We start from the raw sequence: 22,965 nt of genomic DNA, 5'->3' as shown, positions 1-22,965 counted from the left end.
ACACACTGGAGGGAAGGGATGTCATCCAGAGGGACCTTGGACAGGCTTGAGAGGTGGGACTGTGCAAACCTCATGGAGTTTGACAAAAACAGGTGCAAGGTCCTGCACCTGGGCCGGGGCAATCCCAAGCACAAATACAGGCTGGGCAGAGAATGGATTGAGCACAGCCCTGAGGAGAAGGACCTGGGGGTATTGGTTGACAATAAGCTCAACACGAGCCAGCAGTGTGGGCTTGCAGCCCACAGAGCCAACTGCACCTTGGGCTGCATCAAAAGTGTGGAGAACAGGGCGACGGAGGTGATTCTCGCTCTCTGCTCTGCTCTCACGGGATCCAACCTGCAGTACTACATTCAGCTCTGGGTCCCCCAGCACAAGAAAGACATGGATGTATTAGAATGAGTCAACAGAAGGGCTATGAAGATGATCAAAGGGCTGGAGTACCTCTCCTACGAAGGCAGGCTGAAGGGGTTGGGGTTGTTCAGCCTGGAGAAGAGAAGGGTCTGGGGAGAACTTAGAAAGGCCTTCCATTACCTACAGGAAAGCCAAGGAAGGATTCTTTGTCAGGGAGTGTACAAGAATTAATGGCTTTAAACTAAAAAAAAAAAAAAAAGATTTATACAGATTAGATATGAGGAAGAAACTGTTTACTAGAAGGGTGATGAGGCACTGGCACAGGCTGCCCAGAGAAGTTGTGTATGCTCCATCCCTGGAAGTGTTCAAGGCCAGGTTGGATGGGGCTTTGAGCAACCTCATCTAGTGGAAGGTGTCCCTGACCATAGCAAGGAGTTTGGAACTAGATGATCTCTAAGGTCCCTTCCAACCCAAACCATTCTATGATTCTACGATTCAATATGATCACTCTTGCCCATATATAATTCATTTTCCTTCTCCCCACAAAATGAAAATCGAGTTTCAAGAGGCAGGATATAAGTATCAGTGCTGAAGTATGTGCAGGCCACAATTTCATTGTTGTCTGAAGACACAGGGCCTCATGAACATAAAACAATCTTACCATTTGGGATTGCTATCTCTGAGAAAGAAAATGGCCTCATGGCCAGCCCAGGTAAGTCTGTCTGAAGCAGTACTGCAATAATCAGTGTGTGGATTCCTGCTAGCTTCCTGTGGAAACTTCTGCGCTTCCCCTGGAACTTCACAACAGGGTGATTTGAGAAGCCAAAAATGACCATATGCGTGCAAAAGGAGATGTCACAACATCTTCACTTATGCCAAAGAACCAACAGAGCCAAGCGAGCCCCAGTCCTCCTCTGGGATCCTCTCAGCTCTAAACCTGAAGAAGACCTCATACATTGGCTGTGCCAGTGCTGTGAAATAGCCAGTGCCCTCCCTTCCACAGGTCAGCTCCCACCTCACAAGTGTGATCCTACAGTCTCATGGAAGAAAAGCTCTGATTCCTTCTGCCTGGACACCCTTTGCCAGATCTTCTGGGGATCTGCTTGGGCACTCCGGGCACTGTGCATACAGCAGACTGTCACACACTGCTGCACAGGAACAATCAACAGGGGAGAACAAGGAATTCTCCCACTTAACCTCAAGCTGAACTTGAAGGACCAATGCTCCCTAAAATCAAAAGACAACAGCACATCTACAGCCCTGCACAAATCTTGGGTGGACTGAGTTGCTCGTGAGGTGTCTTCGTGGCCTACCCTGGATTCCTAACTAGATCTGTAGTCAGGCAGGATGAAGGTGGGAGGGAGCTCCCCTTCACCTCACTCTTCCACCAGGGCAGACCAGGAGGGCAGGCAGGCTCACTGCCTAACCTTCAGTTCACCAGGTCTTGCTGATGGCCAGGACTCACGACCCTCAGGACCCAGACAGCCCAGCAAACAGTGATCTATGACAGCTTCTGTAGTGTCAGCAGCTCCCCAGCCCATCACACCTTTCCATGTGCCTCACCTGCTCCTTCTCCTTTGAAAAGCCCCAGGAAGAGACTGCTGACTTGGCCAAGGGAACCAGATGGTGTTTCAGGGCTGTCTGAAGGTAACCAGCCCCCAGAAGCAATAAACTCCTCTGTCTAGCCATGGGCCCCTCTTCCCTGAGCTCCAGACCAAGTCAACATGCCCTAGGCATGTCTGTGACACAAAGCTCTAATACTGGCCAGGGCAAGCCCATGGCCTCCTCTAAGGTGGGCTTAGATGCCTGCTCCAGTTTCTTTGTTCAATAATTTGTCTTTCCTCTCTCTGTGCTGTCCCAGCTTCTCCCATGGGAATGGGTGACACTTCCACCAGTGCTGCTCAGATATGTCAGAAACATCACTGCAAGAACAGCAAGAGGTTTCCCATGGAGACAGGTCTGTCATCCTGTGCTTAGTGGCTGCACGGCACATACACCTTCTACAGACCACTCATCTTAGAACCCTGTCTGATGCTTCCTCCCTCTCCCTGGTTTGGGAAGGTCCAGGCACCAAGAGTGATTACTGACCTGTCTGGGTCACAAGCCACCTCCAGGGTGACACAGGAGTCCTGGCCTTTTCTTCCAGTTTCATTCCTGCATGGCTGCACATGGATGCATCATGTGCTGTTTTACTGCACTGAATCACACTGTCCTACAAGAGCTACACCTCTGTTTTCTAAGATCCTTATAGTGCCACAGCCACCTGGATCAGAAAAACAAGAGTATCCATAAAAAGTATGGATCAGTAAAATTCACCTAATCTCCAGGAGGGAAGCAGGCTGTGTGGCCAGGCTGTGTGGCTAATGGGACTCTGACAGAGCCCTGGTTCTCCATGTGCTGCAATGCTGCAGCTCTGCACACTGCTGCCTGCTCCTTTGCTGCCTGCATGGGTTTTCAAGCGCAGCAATCTGTTGGGAAACCTCGCAAGTAAGTGCTTGGTGCTGCCATCCTTGTGGTCTGGCACCTGAAACAGGTCAACCTCTGTCCAGCAAGAGATATGTGACTGGGGGTAGTAGTAGAGCTGAGATGATGACACAGACAAATTCAGCAACAAGGATTTTCCGTGTAGAGCTCAGTCACTGAAATGCATGCTCTTGACACTGAGATAACTTCTGGATTTAGAGTTAACATCATATAATCATGTCAGCTGGAAATAAACTATTTGGAGATACCCAACCTCTATTTCCTTGTTCATCAAGCCTTGTCTACTTGCTTGACAATGACGAATTTTGGGGGGTTTTGTTTTTGAGAAAATTGCCAATACTCACAAAGAAAAAAAAAAAGGGGGGGGGGGAGGTCAAGAGGAGCTGAAAAGCCTAAAAATGAAATTTTTACTTTACAAACAACCCTCCTGAGCATCACTTAGACCCTGTTCCCACAGACGTAGGTTGGTCCTACTTTGTCTTACGAAAGTGAGCAAGACCAGCTTAAAATATACCTATTCCCATCCTTCTTCCTTTCCTACTCCACAAAGCCACCTGCTTGGTCCAAGAGCCTGCAGATCTATCCAGGTTTTGTGCTAGGAAATGTTCCAGGTGTCAAAAACTCAGCTGATCAAAACACAAGTTGTTTCCTTTTAAAGGCTGTGTCAAGTCCCAGATGTGGATCACCAAACAGCTTCCCAAGGTGAGGATGATAGGTAGAGGGAGGACTGCAGAAATAAGCGAAGAGGCACACTCAGATGCACCCCAGAGACTCATTGAAACTGCCCCACTCAGACAGCTGAGCTGGTGTGGCAGATTTGCAAGAAAGACAGATGCCAGGCCTGAGGCAGCAGAAATCTGATATGTACCTGCTACAAGAGCAAAAGAGGCAAATGAAAATGCTGTCAAGTGATATAAAAAGTTTCCCTTGGAGATCACTCATGGGCTCCTTCCTCCCCAGGACCAAGCTGAGCTACAGACCATTCTCAGTATTGGAAGCTTGGGTATTTGCAGAGGGACAATTGTTTCCCACTGATCTAGACAGCAGGCCATTTCAACAACATACAAAGAAACAGAAACACGTTGTATTTTATCCAGGAGAAATGCTCTGGGGATTGGTGTCCTCATACCCACTGGCATCCTAAAGTCATATGTTACTGTTATGCTTATTACTATTTCCCCATCTTTTACAAACCACTGTACCTCTCTGGCATTTGAATAAACTCTTCTATTTCCCTTTTGCCTTCCCCATGCCAGTCTACCAGCTGAAGGGCCTGGACCTCTGTTGTGCAACTGTCTCTCCATCAAACCCTTGTGGGCTCACGCTGTCTATACAGACTGGTTCAGGAGGCACTGCAGCAAGAAGATTTTGGGGTGCAGACATGAATACCCTGGGGAATGGCAGAGCAAAGATGTTACAGGGCTTCTGTCTTGTCCCACTGAGACAGACTCTCATTGCCACTACACTCCCAGGAGCTCCAGTTAAACACAGGAAGGTCAAGATCCAAAACTCTTCAGCCTGGGGATTGCTTTAGGTGTCCTGCTGGGCCTCTTTCAAATGCAGGAAGCTCTTTGTTCTGGCAGGCAGCAACTGCAGCTTGTGGCAATTAATGCCCAATACATGCAAAAAACTTGTAGGATTCAAATTGCAATGGCATTGGTCTTGGACCAGTTTCAACTGGGAAGATGACAGGTAGCCCTGACATGAACCAGCAAGGCCTTGTAACAGTAGGTTTGTCCCTTTCTGTGTTTGTCCTGTTCACCATGCTCCCATGGACCCTCCCCACCACAGGTGTGTTTCTGATAGCCCGAATCATGCTGCCACCTCTGTCAACTGCTTGGCCAGGCTGGCTGCACTCCAAAGCCCCACTTACTTCTTCCCAAGCTGGCGTGCCACATCACAGCGCTTGAACCCTTCAAGGTTGTAGAGGCGCTTGGCCAGCCTCTTTGCAGCCTCGCTGTCTGCCCTGCAGCCATTTGCCAAGGTGTCTGTGCTTCCCTGGTCGAGCTGCTCTGTGCTGCCCATGTCGGAGTCAGAGTCTGACAGGGCATCTTTCAAGCTGGCATCGCTACACAGAAACAAGAAACAAGATTCAAGGAGCAGCAACATGATTTGATGAAACCTGTGGAAAATACCACATTTTGATTTCTTCTTGTCCCAAACAAAAAGTATGAAAACACACTTGTGAACAGGACATTGGACAAAACCTCTTTCATTTCAGGTCAAAAGAAATGCATTTTTGATGCATTCAAAACAGTACAGATTCATTTCAAACTTTTAGGAAAGAGATGAAAGAGAAACTGACTCCTCACTAAAAAATGATGTCACATCCATTCAAAACAGGGAGACCCAATACCATTTTAAAGTTCCTCTCTTGCCACTGATATGGAAAGTTGTCCTGAATGGATACAGAGACTGACAAAAATATAGATCCATCTGGTTGATGTCTAAGGGATACCAAGCTTTTTTGGAGCTGCTGACATTCAGGAAACTTAAGGAACAGATGATATGCTTTTAGGGTTAGATTATTTGCTGAGGATTGGGTTTATTATTTGCTGGCTCAGAGGATGACATCTCCATTGATCTCCTCACTGTCTGCAGAAGAGCTCCTGGGGAAGCCTCTATAGGGTCACTTAAGTGAAACCTTGAGCACGTTTGGGAGTGTGTCTGATTAACTCTTACCTGTCATGAAGGTAATCTTTTGCAGATTTCAGTGGTCTGCCTAGAACAGCTCCAGCTTTGCCTGCCTTTAGAGCAGATGGGATTTTTGAGCAGCTAGATGAAAGTTTGTCCTGGGGGTGTTTGGCCTCTCCACCATGACAGCACATGTGAGGAGGCACAAGGGGGGGGGGGGGGGGGGGGAAGCAGGAAAAAAAAAGGCATCTCCACCTCTATTACATTCTCTGAGGCTTGCTCCTGGGCTGGGACCCTGTAAGATAAGGATAATTCCCTTTGCCCAAGGAATTCAAGGCCTGCCGTACCTGATGGAGTTAATGATCTTGGTCGCTTCTTCCTCTGAACCTTCCACATGGAACCCATTTGGGATATTCTTCAAAGACAAACGGCTCAGCACATTCTCTGACCTGCTGCTAGTAATTGAGTGCCTGAGAGGGCTCCCAAAATCCCCTTCCACTGGTTTTACCGCTGCCTGCTCTTGCTTATCAGCAGCCATGTGGTGAAGGGCTTCTCTCTGCTGGGCCACCAGTTTCTGCTCCAAGAGCTCTGGGCTTTCCTTGACTCGTTGCTGGATCAATGGTGTGAGTGGGGCCTCAAAACTGACACAGCTGTCTGTCTCGTCTGTGAGAGAGAGGACATCCAGAGAGTCCAAGCTGCTGTAGTATGTGCCCTTCATTAGGTCAGACTCAACAATCTTCTCAAAGGTTGAGCTGAATCCATCCCTGATGTCTTTGAATTGAAAATGTTCCTTGTCGTCCTCACTACAGCTCAGCTTGGCATTTCCAGCAGCAAACCTGTACCAAAAGGAAAGATGTGGAAAATACTGTCAAAGTAATTGCTTGCACTGTTCATCTTGGAGCTAAGGGACAGGAGAAGAGGCAAAAATAGATTCTGTGATTATAGGCCCTTAGGAGTTTTCTGTGGTATAACCTGCTTTGATCCCAGTTTTATTACAAGTTTCCAGAGCTGAGGAAGGTCGAGCTTTACAATGAGCAATCCCAGGGACCTGGGCAACCATGGTCAAGCCCCAGTAAAAAGCCAGAGCTCTGAACTGGTTACAGTGGTGCCTGACACCTGTGACTGGGCCAACTGCCAGAATGGATTTAATCTGCAGGTTCTCTTTCCCTTCAAGTGCTCTGATCCTGGCAACCCCAAAACCACGAAAGTCCTGCTGTTTGCTGAAGGGCTGCCCTGTGCTGCCTGTGTGTGGGCACATCTCTCCATTCTCACTGATGCACCTGTGATCAGGAAAGCCAAGAAGCTCAGGTTCTTGTGAAGTGGATACTCCTTCCTGTCCTTCGTCCTCTGCGATTCTGGGTGCCAGGTCAGCTGCCTGGTGATCTGTGGCAGGAACAGGCAGTGCTGGCACACCAGGGAGCAGGGCAGGCCCACCTGAAGGGCAGTGCAAGGAGGGAGACGATGCACAGCCTACACTCCGTGCGTGAGGCCAGTGAGGCTTTGACAAACAAGTTCTTGCACCCTTTGAAAAGTCATTTCTGATGTCTGAGCTTTTAGAGCTGCTGTTCACAAACCTAACTCTACGACTGTATGGCCTAAAATATTACTTGAATACGTAGAGCCAAATAATCTCTTCATTCCAGGAGCTCAGGGCTTTAAAAACACTGTCACCCAGATCACCAGAGCTGGCCACACAACAAACCAGACATAAGCAGAAATGACACAGACAGCATCAGCTCCTCAGACTACTGCAGCCTGGGGTCTCCTCATCCTCAGATCTGCTTGCCTTTGCAAATCCATTTATCCCTGAAGGCTGAACTGCAAAGCCTGGACATGATTTTGTGTACAGAACCGGTCTCCTCCCTCCACAAAGCAGGAGGAACTTTAGAAACTCTACCCCCCTGTAACAAGAAGGATTTTACAGGCTTAATTGCAGCCAGTGGTGGGAATTACAGACCTATCTTGGCAGCTTGACCCACTGCCCAACTTCTTGGAACTACCCCCTTTTATTTTCCAGTCCAAACTCCTATAGGAAGCAACAAAGTCAGAAGACCTGTGTCCCTACAAATGCCCCAGCGAAGTCTCTTGTGCAGGACAAAGGGTAGAGACCAGGGCAGGTGCTGTGGCAGAGGATGCATCAGTGGATGCTGACGAGCCTGCCAGCACCAACAGACACAAGTTCCACACACCACATCTCTCCCTGAATGGTCCCAGAGAAGACCCTCCCCAAGTGAAGACAGGCTTCCCACAGCTTAGACCAGCCCAGAAGCAGTGCCTGCATTTAAGTCAACAAAGCTGGGCTAGGGTGGGATACAAGGTACGACCTCACTTGTATGAATGAACACGACATAGCCTCCCACAGGGAACTGTTGTGTATTACACAGTGGGGAAGGCAATTGCTTTACTTAAATAAGGAGCCATATATTTATTTGCATTGTAATCACAAGCTTCTGTCTATTGAAGTAACATTGTACCTAATTGCCTGTGCTGCTTTTCCCAGTCATCTCTGAAATGCTGTTTTATTGCTTATGGCAAGGCATGCAGAGCAATGCACTTGGTTATTATTGCAACTGAACTGTGCTGGATTTTTATGCACTGAGTTGTTTACATTTCAATTCTCACTGGCTAATTAGTTGTAATAAAGTAGAACCTAGTTTGCTGTGTTGGTGGAGTAGGGAGGCCAATCACAGAACATGATGGCACTTAGGACTTTCTTGCCTGTGTACTGCAGGCCTTCTGCAAAGTTCTTCTGAAACTTTGTTTAATGAAATTTGAAATGCTTGTTGACTGTATATTAACATGGGAGGAAATGTCTGTGCAAAGGCAGCAGTCACAAACCCACAGGTACTAAGCACAGCTTACAAGCCAAACGCGGGGATTCCTAGATTTATCAGTTTGACTTTTTGCATGACTTTATGGGGCTGAAATCAGAGAAAATCAACCACCAGTGAAGCTCTCAGTTTGACTGCAGAGCTGCAAATCCCCTGAGATCAGCAGTGCCCTGAGATCAGCCCCATACTGGGGGATCCTGAGAAGGTGAAAGAAAATGAGACTTCGACATATGGTATATTGTCATCCAGGGGATGGTATGGGATAAATGAGAAAGGGAGGAAAAAAGATTCAGTGAGTGCAAACTGCAGTAGAAGTACTAAAGCTTTGGCTTTATCTTCTTGACTGGGGAAATTCAGAGACAATGGAGGACGACAGTGAATTTCCCAGTGCTCTGGTATGTCTGTCAGCTTTGTTTCTCATGACCCACACTTATTGATGAACACCAGTGCAGCAGGCAGTTAGCTATAGCAAGGAAAGACCATGCTGAGTTTGGCCTAGCCACGTGTTTCTGCCACTCATACTATGGATAGGTGGTCAAAGTACGAAGGAGCCTGAACACAGCAAGCTAACCTGATCCCAGAGAATATGTGGTTTCCCAGATTTCATCTGTGTCCCTGAGGCTTTCCAGATGGCCTTCTGCATCCAGGTATAGTGTGTTTTGTCCCCTGCACATTCAGCTTCCCAGAATACTTATTTTCTATCCAAGTCAATATGTTCACAACATAAGATCATGGTCAGTGCATGCAGAGTGCAGTCAGGTTGCATCAGGCCCAAATCCTTAGCCTGCCACTTCTCCCAATTCATGCCCCAGTACCTTAAAATAATTGCAGTTCCAGTGACTGCAGCAGCATTCACTGACCACTTACGGCTTTGTCTTGAATTCACAGTCTCTGCCAGGGAACCACAGACCAAGCAAATATGATTCCCTTGCAGCAGAGAGACTTGCAGACATCCAAGACTTGACAGGGTAGCTTACAGGGCTTGTGGATCCTGTGTGAAGGTGGATTCCCCAGGCTCTCTGGACATCATCAGGCAGTAGCATCCTGCCCCAGACTTCTTCCTCTTCAATATCTTCGATTGTGCCTCTTGAAACAGTGCTTCTGCTTCATGCTGGGGGCCTTGGGTAAAACAACCAGCTTTTTACTGAGCAGCCTGCTCGACACTGCAGACGCAATGGATTAGGGATGCCTGTCGTCAGCCCACATGCTGTATAGCTTCCTAGCACTGCTGACACTCCTGGCCATGCTCCAGACAGTGCTCCCAACAAACGGCTCAGCCTGAAGCCTACACCAGGCTAAGACCAGGAGGTGATTCAAATGCCCCTTTTGGCCATCCCATCCCTGTCACACCTCCTCTTAAGAATCACAGAATCACCTAGGTTGGAAGAGACCTCCAAGATCACCTAGTCCAACCTCTGACCTAACACTAACAAGTCCTCCACTAAACCACATCACTAAGCTCTACATCTACACATCTTTTAAAGACATTTTCTGTTATCTTTAAAAGCAGTAGCCAGATTGAGTGCCAGATGAGCTTCAACCTTTCTAATTTTGTCCCTGCACAGCCTTACAACATTCTCTAAGTCCCCCTGACTGGCCCACTCTCTTTTCCAAGATCATAAACCTTTTTTTTTTTTTTTTTCCTAAGCTCAAGCCACAACTCTCTGTTCAGCCAGGCTGGTCTTCTTCCACACCAGCTCGTCTTTGGGCAAGTGGGGATGGTCTGATCCTGAGTCATTAAGATTTCCTTCTCGAGGAGTGCCCAGAATTCCTGGACTCCTCTGCCCTTCAGAACTGCCTCCCAAGGGACTCTGCCAACCAGCATCCTGAACAGCTCAAAGTCTGTCCTTCAGAAGTCCAAGGTAGCAGTCTTACTGATCCCCCTCCTGACTTTCCCAAGAATAGAGAACGCTACCGTTTCATGGTCACTCTGCCCAAGACAGCTCCTGACCACCGTATCTGCCACCAGTCCTTCTCTGTTTGTGAAGAGAAGGTCTGGCAGGGCACCTTCCCGGTATGCTCACTAACCAGCTGCGTCAGGAAACTATTTTCCATACTCTCCATAAACCTCCTAGACTGCTTTCTCTGGGCTGTGTTGTGCTTCCAGGATATGTCTGGGAAATTGAAGTCCCCCACGAGACCAAGTGCTGACGATTGCACAACTTCTGCCAGCTGCCTGTAGAACTCCTCATCTGTCTCCTCATCCTGGTTTGGCAGTGTGCAACAACCCCCTGCCAGGATGCTTCCCTTGTTGGCCTTCTCACCGATCCTAACCCATAGGGACTCAACCTTACCATACCCAGCCTCAAGTTCCACAACATCAGAACACTCTCTAATATAGAGAGCCACGCCACCACCCCTTCTGTGCTGCCTGTCCCTTCCGAAGAGCCTATAGGCAGACATTGCAGCACGCCAGTCATGGAAACAGTCGCACCACATTTCAGTGATGGCAACCAAGTCATAGCCTGCCTGCTGCACGATGACTTCCAGCTCCTCCTGTTTGTTGCCCATGCTGCATGCATTGGTATAGATGCACTTCAGCTGGGGCATTGCCTGTTTCCCAAGCCCTGACATTGTTCCCCTGGGACATCTCTAATGAGACTTATTTCCTCCCCATACCCTCTTCTTGCCTAGTTTAAAGCCCTCTCAATGAGCTCTGCCAGCTCCTGCACTAATATCCATTTTCCCCTTAGGGACAGGTGGAACCCATCTGCAGTTATCAGGCCAGGTGCTGAGTAAAGCACCCTGTGGTCAAAAAAAAAAAAAAAAAAAAAAAAAAAAAAAAATATCTGTGCTGGCACCAGCCTCTGAGCCACGTGTGTATCAGGAGGGCTTTCCATGTCCTCTCTGTAGCCCTCCCTGTCACTGTTGGGATGGAGGAAAGCACAACCTATACTCCCGCTCCATCTACTAATCGTCCCAGTCCTCTAAAGTCCTGTTTGATAGCCTTCAGCCTTCTCTCTGCAATATCATCACTGCTAGCCTAGACTATCAAAGAAGGCCATGTTACTCTGCTGTTCTTCTCTGCTCATGGCATCTCTCTCATGTTGGGGAAGGAGGTACGTAGACAAGGCCATAAGGTTCACAGTGACTATTAACCCTGAGTGGCTACAATCCAGCCTGCTGGGTGATCTGTGGTGACAAAGGGAAGCATCCCTGCCCAGGAATGGCATGGAAAAAAGCTCACCTCATCCCAGTGACCAGTCATTTTCCCTCAGTCCCCAAGCCTGAAGAGCCCCAAGGAGGTTTAGGCAGTTACAGAGGCTCCCAATGAGGTTATGTCTCTGGTCAGTGTCCCCCAGCCTGGAAAGTTCTGCCATGAAATCAGGCTGTCAGTATGGAGGACGCAGACTGGAGGTATGACACATGCTGGTCTGTCTCGGGCACTGAGAACAGGCTGACAGGTGTATTTCTCGGCTCACACTGCTGAGTTTCCACCCGTCCAGCCGCAGACTACGGCGTCTGGGAGAGGACCACCTGCCATGGACCTTCAGACATGAAGATGGCCAATTCTTCAAATTTGGGGTGTATCTGAAAAAGGTCAGTGTAAGCTCTTCTACACCTTGCCTGATGCATGGGTGAAGACTGCCTTGACCAGAGGTATCTAAACCTCATGAGGATTGCTGAGCCCCAGCAATGAGTGCCTGGTCCTTGGTGAGAGGAATAGATCCTGATGGGCTGATGCAGTGATGTTTCTCCAGGCAGAAGCAAAGGGGACTCTTCAGCAGGCCCCACTGCTCTGCCTGGTCATTTCAGCAGCTGGGAACATGCTGTATGCTGGTGGCTCCATCTCCTAAGCCAGCAGGACATTCAGACCTGGTGCAGTGGCTCCAAGCATACACGCAGCTTCTGAGGCATTAGTGGGGCCACCTGGGCTGAGACACAATGAGCCCACATGGCCACTTCCATTGTGTCACAGCAATACACAGCACTTCCCAACTGCCCTGCTCACCTCCCAGCATCCTAAAGCACACACATCCCAGATGGAGCAGCACAATCCTTCCCCTTGCTGCACACTCATGAGCCAAAGCAGAAATCAAACTATCCTTGTGTCACCCAGGCACTGGTAGCACCAGCCACAAGTGCAGTGGGGACCAAAGCTCAGTGCCTTGCCCTCTCTTACTAACAGCATGGTCCTTGGATGCAAAGTTTTAATCTGTTAGTCCATGGACTGCCAGAGCAAGCGATTCTGACAGGGACTTTCAGGGCATACCAGGCTCCCCATCAGCTCCAGGCTATTGCGTTTACCCTGCTTTGATACCTAAACTATCTCAGCAAACTCTGCCTGAACTGCTGCAGCTAAATCTGTAACTTATAAGCGGGATGCTCCCAAAAGTCATCACCCTCAGCACACTTGAGATCTCTAAGCCTTTTCCTTCACCTTAGTGCATCAGGGGCAGCCACTCTCTCTAATTACATTTTTTCTGCATTTGCAATAGGGAAAGGAGCCCAGAGAGAAAAAGTGAAAACAGTTAGCTATGAGAGCAGCTGCAGCTCTTTTAACTGGTGAGTTACACAGGAAGGAATGGAACTCAAACCAACGAAATCTGGAAAACGGCACACATGAAGCAATGCCAAGCTAGTGTTACGATGGCTTCACACTCACCCGAGCTGATCCTCCGCCTCATTGCTGCTCAGCATTTCTGAGGAGCCCAGGAAGCCATGTAAGTGCAACTTGCCAAGGGCCTGGATCCGTGCCTCTGGAGCCAGGGATCCCCTCTCCCCGGAATCCACGCTGCTGGGGCTGGGCACGCTGCTGTCCTGCTGCTGCAGCCTCACCGCCTCCCCACCCGCACCAAGCTCCTCGTCCACGCCGTTGTCCAGCGCTGGCCCCTCACAGCCTTCGCTATCGCTCGGGGTGTCTGCCCCTGATCCCTGCTCCTCGTCGCCTGCAGAGGCTGCCAGATGTTTGTCCCCAGAGCCCCGGCGCACCCCATCTGCTCCTTGGCCGGGCTCGGCATCATCCAGGGGGCTGGCCTTCCTGCTAGCAGGCTCCGGAGGCTGGCCAAGCTGTTCGTCCCCATCGCTGCAGGCTTGCACAGCAGGCTGCGAGCCCGAGGAATGCAGCTCACTGGAGGATGCCACAGACAATGGGAAGTCACTCATATTCCGCTTGTTCTCCCGGCGCTTGCAGGCTCTCTCCCCGCGGTCAGCTCAGGCGCGGCACTACCTACAACAGAAAAGACACTGCGTCACACATGCCTGAAGGGATGTCTGAACGATGCTGGCTTGTCCATAGCAGCTCAGAAGGGTGACAGCCAGTGCCACATCTGCAGTGGCAGGAGTAGAGAAGGAAAATTCATCCCCCACCCTGCTTTGACCCCTCAGTGTAAAAGCGGGGAGGAGTCATGCAGGGAAGGTTGTGTTGCTTGCAAGGACAAATGCTTGTTACCCAGCACAGTGAGACTGGAGAAGAAAATCTGCTCTTGAGATCCTGAGCCACCAGGGCCAGGCATTCCACCTTCCAGAGAGCAGAGGTCCCAATAGCCCCCACACAGCCCAGCCCAAACAGGAGCTGGGGACAGGAATGTGGCCCTACTGCTCTTCCCCGGCTGGTGACTGGGGTCCTATTCCCCGGCACTCTCTGCCCACCAAAAGCTGGGGCCTGTTTCTTGGCCTGGCAGAAATAGGAGAAAGGTGTGATTTATTTTTTTTTTTAAACACATTTAAGCAGCCATCATGTGCCAACCTGTGTGATTCTCCCTGCTGACTTCTCATTTCTAAGTGTCTTCTTCCCTGCCAGAGTAACACTTCTCCAGACACACAGGTACTGCTGAAGCAGTTGCCTGTTAAAATTCCAGCAAAAGCATCCTTACTGAATATCCCATGAGATGCTCTATCTGTAGGGCAAGGGAAGGGCACTATATTGCACCAAGTGACATAAATGGCTTTTTCGATAAGATCTTAGCCATGGGCTACAGCCCCACAGTGCTATGCAAGTATTGTAAGCCCTGCACCTGAAATCCAGTGACCATAGTGCCAGGAGAAATGACCTCTTTCTGGAAGCAGGTGTTTCTATGTGGTGTTCAGGCTGAGGAGTGATAACAGCCAATTTTGTTTTAAAACAATGTCTGTCTTCAACTCATCAGGAAGCATACCTAATTGGTTACAGCAAGCAGATGGGAATCCTGGCTTCTCCTCCTAGTTCTGGTCCTAGCTCTTGTCTCTAGCAGATCTTCATAACTCCCTGCCTCAGCTTCCCTCTCTGCACACCAGGGATAACACATCAGCTGTGTCAGGGTGCTCAGACATTGAAAATGGGCTCTGAGTGCTCTGACTTGCTGACCTGCAGCTCTCATTAGCAGTAACTGATTTGCAAGTACAGAGCCCTACTAGTTCTTGGTAACAAGAGGTGCCTCTGCCCTTACCATTCCTCAGCCTGTGGAGGCTGTGCAGTGTCAGCAGCCTGTCCGCTCCTGCTGGTTCCTCTGCACCTGGGCAAGGAGCAAAGAAGTGTTGGGTTTGGACCAAAACACCTTAATGTGTCCTGGACATGGACATAGCTGTGCAGGTATGTGCTGAGCTGCTGGCTGAGTGGGACAGATCCCAAGGGGAACCCCAATCCCTCCTGTCCCAGGCAGGACCCAGGATCTGCCCCCCCCCCCGTGTCCTGTTCCCTGCTGCTAGGAGATGGGGTGAGCTGCGGAGTTCAGAGGTCCGTGTCAGACAGGTTTGTAGAAAAACACTCCTCGAGTTGCACATGCCACAGATGTGAGACGGAGCAGGTGCCTCTTTGAGGCAATGTAGGCAGGTTTACCTCTTCTCCACGTGCATCCATGTGCACCTTCGGCTGTCAGAGAGAGCACAGCATCCCCACCTACCACACTAGGTGCAGCCAGGCTCTTCCGACAGATGCATGATCCCTGCCTGTACCAACAGACCAGAGAAAGTGAAGCACAGGCCAGAGAGAACCCCACTGATCTCCTGCCACCCTGCTGCTGCTCCATATCGGGCTGCTTCCCAGACCCATACCACGGCTGAATGACTCATTCTTTGCAAAATACTTCTCATGATCTTCCCTCTGCACACACCGGTATTCCCTGGTTTTCAGCCATGGCAGTGCAACAGCTGAGTGCAGGAGTAATCCTTAGAACGGGCTTCTGACTTCTTTCTTCCTACAGACTTCCTTCACGTGCACTGCCGGTGGAGCCAAGCCATTGCAGTATCTTCAAGGAATTTACTTACAAAACTATCAAGACTCTCCAGAGCATGACCACACTGCAATCTTGAGTAATGCTGGAAACCTAACATGATCCAAATTTCAGCACTTTCCCAGAATGGGGGTATAATACAGACATGCAACACAGGACCAATATTCAAATCTTTGGGGAAACCTTTCCAGAAAAGCTCTGCAGGTCTTTTTCATGATGTGAGCTGAAGAATGCTTTTTTCAGCTTAGCTGAATAGAAAGAATAGCTTTTTTTTTTTTTTTTTCAGTTCTAATTTTTAAAACTAACCAGGGAGTTTGGGCTGAAATTCACCACCTCCCTGCTACTGCTCCAATAACTTCAGTAGGAACTAGATACCACCCAAGATAAATTCCAGTCTAGTAATTAAAACTTGTCACAGCTATAAGCAAGTAGAAAACAGGAACCTAAGTGTGATTAGGAGACAGAGCTAAGAAGAAATGTTGGCAAACGTTTATAAATGTGAGGTGCATTCTACCCTCCTAACTTTGATCCAATTCTTAATATCAATAAATCAACATTTATGTTATTATACATAAGCTGCTGCATTATGCTTACTGTTTTTACCCTCTGTGAAGTCTGCGGGATATTTATAGCCTGGAAGAAGGGCTGAAGAGTCAGTAGCTAAACACTGAGGCATGTTTTTCCTTGGCCTGAGTTTCTGATGGAGAAGAAGCACCAAGGAAGCCATGGGAGGATGCAGAGACTGTTGCTCAGACAGGAAGACCAGCAGCTTCCAGCACACTGGTCTGAGTAAAGCCAGCAGTGCCTCTCACAGCCTCCTGACCCCTCCAAGATGGGTATGTCTCTTGTGTGGATCCATACTCCACTGCACACACATGAAGGGAGGCTGTCATGTGCAGCTGTGGTCTGCGGGCAAGCCGAGCTATGTATTACTCAGCAACTCACTAGCTACTAGATTAATGTATGTGCTGACAATCACTTGAAGCACACCCAGGTTATGGGTAGCTGAGGCTTCCCAGAAGCTCCAGAGGAATGGCTGGGATGTGAGCCTGTGACTCACCCAGCTGCCCGTGGTGATGCCTTGTACTGAAATTACCTACTGATTCCTTCCACCCTTGCGCACGCAGCCAGGCCAGTGTGTCCCACACGAGCTGCAGAAGGTCTCTCCTGTTCTGCAAACCCATCAGCCAACCATATGTGGTAGGGCTTATCTGTGAACCACTACCTTCCTGCTTGTGTAACGTATGTGCATGGGCAAAGGGAAGAGGAGACATGCTGTGATGCCACCAGTTGGACTCAGAAGACCACCAAGAGTGGAGGAGCTGGTTAGAGCTGACCACACCTGCCCCCAACAAATAGCTGCCCCTCAGTGCTAGACAGAGACCAAAGGTAGCCTTTCTGTCAGCCCTGAGAAAGCGCCACACACTGCAGCACCTTACAGGGGCTGGGACTCAGAGGGCTGCCCTGGGTCTCCCTTCCATTTCCCCAAAGCAGTATGGCCTGACAGACAGGAGACTGAATTGGACTATGGTTTCTATTGCACATTCCCCTTGTCCCTGCTTGTTTCTTCACGTTTCTGCATTGCAAAGTGCTCTGGTCAAGAGCTGTACAGGTAAGGGCTAGAAGGTAATATCTGAGCTTGCACAGGTGGATTTTCACAACTGAGCCTTCCCCTTTCTGCAGCCTCAGGCATTCCCTCAAGTAACTGCTGCTTTCCTAGGTCCCATGGGTAGAGCAGGCATCCCATGGGTGTCCACTGCTCCCAGCCTCCAGCAAAAGTAACAAAGGTTAGCATAAAAAGAAAGAGCAAGAAAAGAGAATGAACTGGCATATGCTCTGTCTGGGACTGCTCTCTCCAAAGGCTATGGTGGCTCTGCTGAAAGCATGCACTTTAACAGCTGTTAAGATGCAATTCCACGATTTGGACCTGATTAGCTCCTTAAGGCCCACATAAGTAGTAGGGCATGGATTCATACTGGAAAGAGGCTATTATTGCTGTAGGAAAGGCAAGGAGAAGCCAAGAGATCCATGATCTAGTGCTAAACATAGTCCTTCCCTGTCTCCTTCCCAGAGCTGGGGCTCAGTGCTTCTACCATAAGATGGGAGAGAGGTGAGAGCCTCTCTGCCCTTTCTTGTAGGCCATTTACAAGCAAGACAACTGCAGTTATGAGAGCTACTAGTTTCATTTATCAAGCTCCTGGCCACACCAGCCTGTGTGTGTAATGTTCCCAGTGCCACAGAACAGCTCTGCAGCACAGCCACCGACTTGCCCACTCTGCCTCAGGGTCCTGCATGGCCCCTGGACCACAAGGAGACCAGGGCAGGGCTGGTGTTGGGCAAAGGACAGCAGAAATACCCCATCAGCACTACTTCAAGGTTTGCCCCTGACTGCATGGGTGGGGAGTGTGATGGGGCTCCCAGGAAGCAATTGCCCACTGCTGAAGTCTTCACTCACTGATGGACATCTGTACTCAGCCTACTTTGGGGCGATGGGACCAGCAAAGCCAGGCTGGCACCCGCTGCAGGAAAGTGCCAGTCCCAAAGAGGCTGGGCAGCGATGAAGCAAAGCTTGCCCTGATTCTGTAAGGGGTTGGAAACCACACAGCGGCTCTTTCAGGGACTGGCTCTGGAAGTCTCCCAGCTTTTGTTGAAGCTGAATGGCTGGTGGGAAATGATTATTTTAAATTTTCCTCCCTGCTTTAGGAACTGGAAAGGCTCCCGCTTCAGTTTGTGTAACTGCTTGGCTGCTGTGACACGGAGGGCTTGAAGAAGAATCCTGTTTCTTGTTCAAGCACGAGCTTCCCCTCACACTGAGCTGGGCTGCCCTCTGCTACACCCTTGGTTTGCTTCAGTGCTCAGGATCCTGCTTCCTTGGGCTTTGCAGAAATGGGGCAGCAGGTCCATCATGAGGGCTTTGTCCTCACCCTGGCATCACAAGGATGTCCAGGGAGAGAGCAGGAGGCAGATCAAAACTAGAGGAGAAAGCCTCACCCAGATCATTGCCTTGTCAGACCTAAGGAGGTGGCAGGACCAGGAAGGGGTGAAGGGAGCCTTTGCCAAGGTCCTGGTGCTGACAGAGATGAGTCAGTTTTGTGAGCACACTGTGCAGGCTAGGCCCTGGCCCACGTTTTTTCTCCTGGTGCACTGTGGTGAGAGCTGCCATGAAGGGAAAGAGATGTCTGTGCTGCCAGTCAGGTACCGCCAAAGCTGACATCTGGAGGCACATGTAATCCCCAAGACCAGCTTCGGTTTGTAAATGTCTTTTTTGCGCTTGGAGATCCAAAACCAGACATGGCATCCAGGTTTGGTCCCATAAGCCCTGAGCAGAGGGGAAGACTCTCTTCCCTTAGCCCACCAGCTGCACTGCTAACACAACCCCATGTGCACTTGGCCTTCACTGCCACAAAGGCACACAACTGACACGGTGATCTTCAGGGCAGTCTTCAGCAGAGCAGCTACCAAAGCAGTCAGCCCCCACTCCATAACAATGCCTGGGTTTACTCCAGTAATCTCTTTGCTAAATTTCTTTGCTAAATTTCACGAGGCTCTCTATCTGCAGTCCTTTTTACTCCTCCCAAGGTTTTGCTGGTCGCCACCCAGAGGCAGGATGCTGAGCTGGGATGACCGTGGGTTGGCTCTAAGTTTTGCTGTGCCATGAGGTGTGGAGCAGGAGAGTCCTGGGACATGGCTGGGGCCATGGACACAGAAAAAGACATGAGGAGAAAATGTCTATGTGGTCTCATGAAACAGCTGATACCTCATGTAAATTTCTTACTTGTAGGTGGCAAAGATCCTCCAGGATCTTTGTCACTCAGAGCAGCAGGAGAAGTTTCTTCCTGACCACAGTCTCAGAGGCTACACTGAAGCCTGGGTGGTTTAACTTTCTGCCTTTGAACAAAACTAACTGAGCAAGGCTCAGAGAGCTTCCTGACAGCCTGGAAAGACCCAGCATGTCCTTGCCAATCTCCCATTTTCAATTCCAAATCACAGAATCACAGAATGGTTAGGGTCGGAAGGGACCTCTGGAGGTCCTCTGGTCCAACCCTGCTCAAGCAGGGACACCCAGAGCTGGGTGCCCAAGACCATGTCCAGCTGGCTCCCTCCCAAGGAGGAAGACTCCACAACCTCTCTGGGCAACCTGTGCCAGAGCTTCCCAGTGTTTAGATGGAACCTCCTGTTTCATTCTGTGCCCATTGACTCTTGTCCTGGCAGTGGGCACCACCGAGAAGAGCCTGGCTCTATCCTCTGTGCACCCTCCCTTCAGGTATTTAGACACATTGATAAAATCGCCCATGAGCCTCCTCATCTCTAGGCAGAACAGTCCCTGGACCTGAACAGACTCAGGCCAGATATCACCTGAAAACAATTTCTGCTTCATGGTGCTGCAGAGGCTGGGGAACAGTTCCTTCAACCTGTGATAAACCCCACAGGATGGGGTTCAGTCAGTGCCATGTGAATACAGCATAGACACACCAACAAGGAGCATCTCAGGAGCTCTGCCCTTGGGACCTCCCCAGTGCCACATGCTCAGACTGCCAGGTGAGGAACCCTTAGCCTTGTTCTTTGAGCTCTTTCCAAATTATTTTCAGCCTAAAGGCAGGAGGCACCCTCCTCATGCCTTGTTTGCTGACCACCATGAAATGCAGATCTCTGTGGCACACTTGGTGCCCTGGCACCCCATCCCAGGCCATTGCAAAGTGGCTGCAGATTTCTCAACATGTTGGTTTCAGAAAGACACCTTCTATCCTCTTTCTGTGAGTGAAACCCAGTTTTAGGCAGCAGCTTTCATGGTGGGAAGAGCTCTTCAGCAGAATTCAGCAAGATGCACCAGCAGATGTTTCCCACTTGGCCCTTTTCCTTGATGCAAACCATGCCATGCAGATGCACAGATACCATCTACATACATAGCTACAGCTGGGCCTTGTCCCTGTCTCACTTATAGACAGCCTCTTACAGTTCCCTTCTGCTTTTCTTAGAGGGAAATACCAATGGTCATTTGTTTTCCTTGCATCTGGCTTGGGTTTTATAAGAGCTTAAAATTCTGTTGGTCACTCCTTTGGTGCTTTTTTGACCCAACTCATCTCTCGATTTTACAAAATACAGGTGCAACACATCACCCTGGATGGAGGGTATGTGCAGGGATACACCAAGGTTTCTCTGAGGAGGCAAATCCATAGAGAGATGAAGAGTTCACAGCCATGGTTCTGCCTCTGTTTTCTTTTTGAAATACATCTCCCCTCTGTTATGCCTGTACTTTGACCTCTGCCCTTTCAACACTATTGACAATAAACAACTTTTACGATTATCATTGTGAAAATCCTCATTTCTTTCTCCCATGGGCTGACAATTTGTTTTTATGTGATTTTGAAGACCTCAATCATGTCACCTCTCACCCCTTCATCTCCAGATTGCCATCCCAGCCTTCTCACACCAGTGAGAATTTTCTACTTTCATGCCTGTGAAGGAAAGGAAGACCAACTTCACTCACTTTTCCTGCCCCAGTCAGGCTGAGATGTAGTCATTTGGCTGGAGAACATAGACTCAGCCAAGATTTCTTGACAGCCAACAGAGCTGGAACTTCATTACCTAGCATTAGGTAGGGCAGTCAGGGCATGAAATGTGGCATTTCCACTGAAATCAGCTTGGGCACAAAGCTGTTAACCCAAAGGATTTGCAAAGAGCAGCCTGAGGAAAAAAAAAAAAAAAAAATAGATCTGATGTGAAGGGATGTTCATACATCATCAAGGCCAAATCAGGACATTTGAGAGGCAAACTAGAGAGAGTATGCCACTAAAAGGGAACAGACAGGACAGTGTTCTAGAAAAAACACCTCCTCTGAAACTAGGACATGAACTTCAGCCCTCTACCTAGTGAGTACTCCACCCGTAAGCTCACTTGTTCTTCTACAGCAGGCCGTTTTCTCTTTCATTTAGACCAAAAATTTCACCTTCCCTTTCAAAATTGCAGGGAACATTTGTACAAAGGAAGTGTAGGTTAGGCAAATCCTCCACCCCTCCCCCCCAAAAAAAAAAGACAAACAGAAAAAAAAGATGATTACTAAATTTTTGAAAAATTTCTACTGGCTATAAAGCACCAAGGATGCACTGACAGTTGATCTTTCCTCCATGTTGGAGGAGTTATGCTAGTGCTGTTAGCTGGCAAAGGTTCTGCAGGTAGCATGACCTTCCTCCCTCATTTCTCCCAGGATCTTTCACCCAGGAAAAAACATTTGGAGATCTGGTGACCTACCTACAATTTGGTTGCTCCATCACACCTGTACAGTAATCTGCTGCCTCTCTAGCTCAGTCTTCCAGGCTGCAGTCTTCAGGTTGCACAAAGTCAATGAAATGATTGAAAAGATAATAACATATGTGTTTCTAGTACTTACAGACTGGGATGGAGCCAGTAAAAGTAAAGCACAATTTCACTGCTCCATTAGGATGTGGTAAGTTATTATTATCTTTAACATGGCAACAGGAGATGCTAGTCAGAACTTGACTATCCCAGAACTTGCTTGAACACATGGGAATGCACTTTGAGGGGATTCATCTCACCCAAATGTAGACATTTCCAGATGAGCTCAGCCCCCAGACCCTCTTCAGAGTCAGAAGACTGCATCTGATCTACATTAAATGTTTGTGTTAAAATGAGGAAATCATGCTCTGGCATTCTCTGGTTAGATCTCCACAGCCTGGGACAACAATCCCAGCTGCTGATGTTTATGTTGCAGACACCTACTTTCAGAAGACAAGTCTCCTGCACAGCACTGCTTACCACATTTAGCCTGCAAACACTTCCCCTGTTCACAGCTTTCCTCAGACAGGCTTCTGCTTTTTCAGAACAGACAATGAGTAAGAAATCCACTTCCTGGAAACCTGCAAGTCTTCTTTTTATTTCCTACAGCCAGCTCAAAGCAGAACCAGTTTGCATTGTTGTCTTTGCCAACACATGGATGCCTTGAACTGAATGGAAAAAAAAGAAAAAAAAAGAAAAGAAAAAAAACTTGCTTTGAAAAAATGAGTTGTTGCTCAGAAAATAGTACTGAAAACCTGGTGGAGACATTTTGTAGCTCCTGTGCAAAGACTTGACCTGCCCTTAGTGGACATGTAGGATAACCATGTCAATAGGAATGTGATTTTCGTGCTGAAGGACTATAGCTCCAACAGGCATGCTCCTACACTGACGTAAAGCAGCATTATATAGACAGGGCCATTTCTTCTCCACAAGGGAATTATAAGAGCAAAAAGCACCATCAGGCTGATCTAACTGCATAAGGATGGTGCGCTGTTTAAGCTTTACCTGCTCTTGGATCTAGGGACTGTTCCAGTCTACCAGTGTGCAAGATGTCCTGCACTAGATCGTGTGACAAGGCTGCAGCAGAGTTGCTATACCAGGCTGCAGTAGGCCATTTTGCCTCTTTGAGGGCTTTTTTAAAGTATGGAGTTCTCAGAACTTTTATCCTGCTCCTTAGATATCATTGTGTTTGGACATCATCAGGGAACTGATGAATTACA

At 48.9% G+C, this 22,965-nt stretch overlaps 1 protein-coding gene across 3 annotated transcripts in view; it reads right to left on the bottom strand.

Annotated features, from left to right (window-relative positions):
- PSD2 (pleckstrin and Sec7 domain containing 2) overlaps positions 1-22,965 on the bottom strand; it is an 86,990-nt gene that overhangs the window by 35,050 nt on the left and 28,975 nt on the right. For all 3 annotated transcript variants that reach the window (XM_032197062.1, XM_032197063.1, XM_032197064.1), the window contains exons 2-4: positions 12,907-13,470; positions 5,817-6,305; positions 4,709-4,903 (exon numbers count right to left, since the gene is read on the bottom strand). In XM_032197062.1, the coding sequence (XP_032052953.1) occupies positions 4,709-4,903; positions 5,817-6,305; positions 12,907-13,406 (1,184 nt within the window). In that variant the 5' untranslated portion in view covers positions 13,407-13,470. The remainder of the gene's footprint in view (positions 1-4,708; positions 4,904-5,816; positions 6,306-12,906; positions 13,471-22,965) is intronic.

The sequence above is a fragment of the Aythya fuligula genome, chromosome 14 (genome assembly GCF_009819795.1).
Source record: "Aythya fuligula isolate bAytFul2 chromosome 14, bAytFul2.pri, whole genome shotgun sequence".
Taxonomy (NCBI): Eukaryota; Metazoa; Chordata; class Aves; order Anseriformes; family Anatidae; genus Aythya; species Aythya fuligula.
This window is presented reverse-complemented; position numbering and strand designations above follow the sequence as displayed.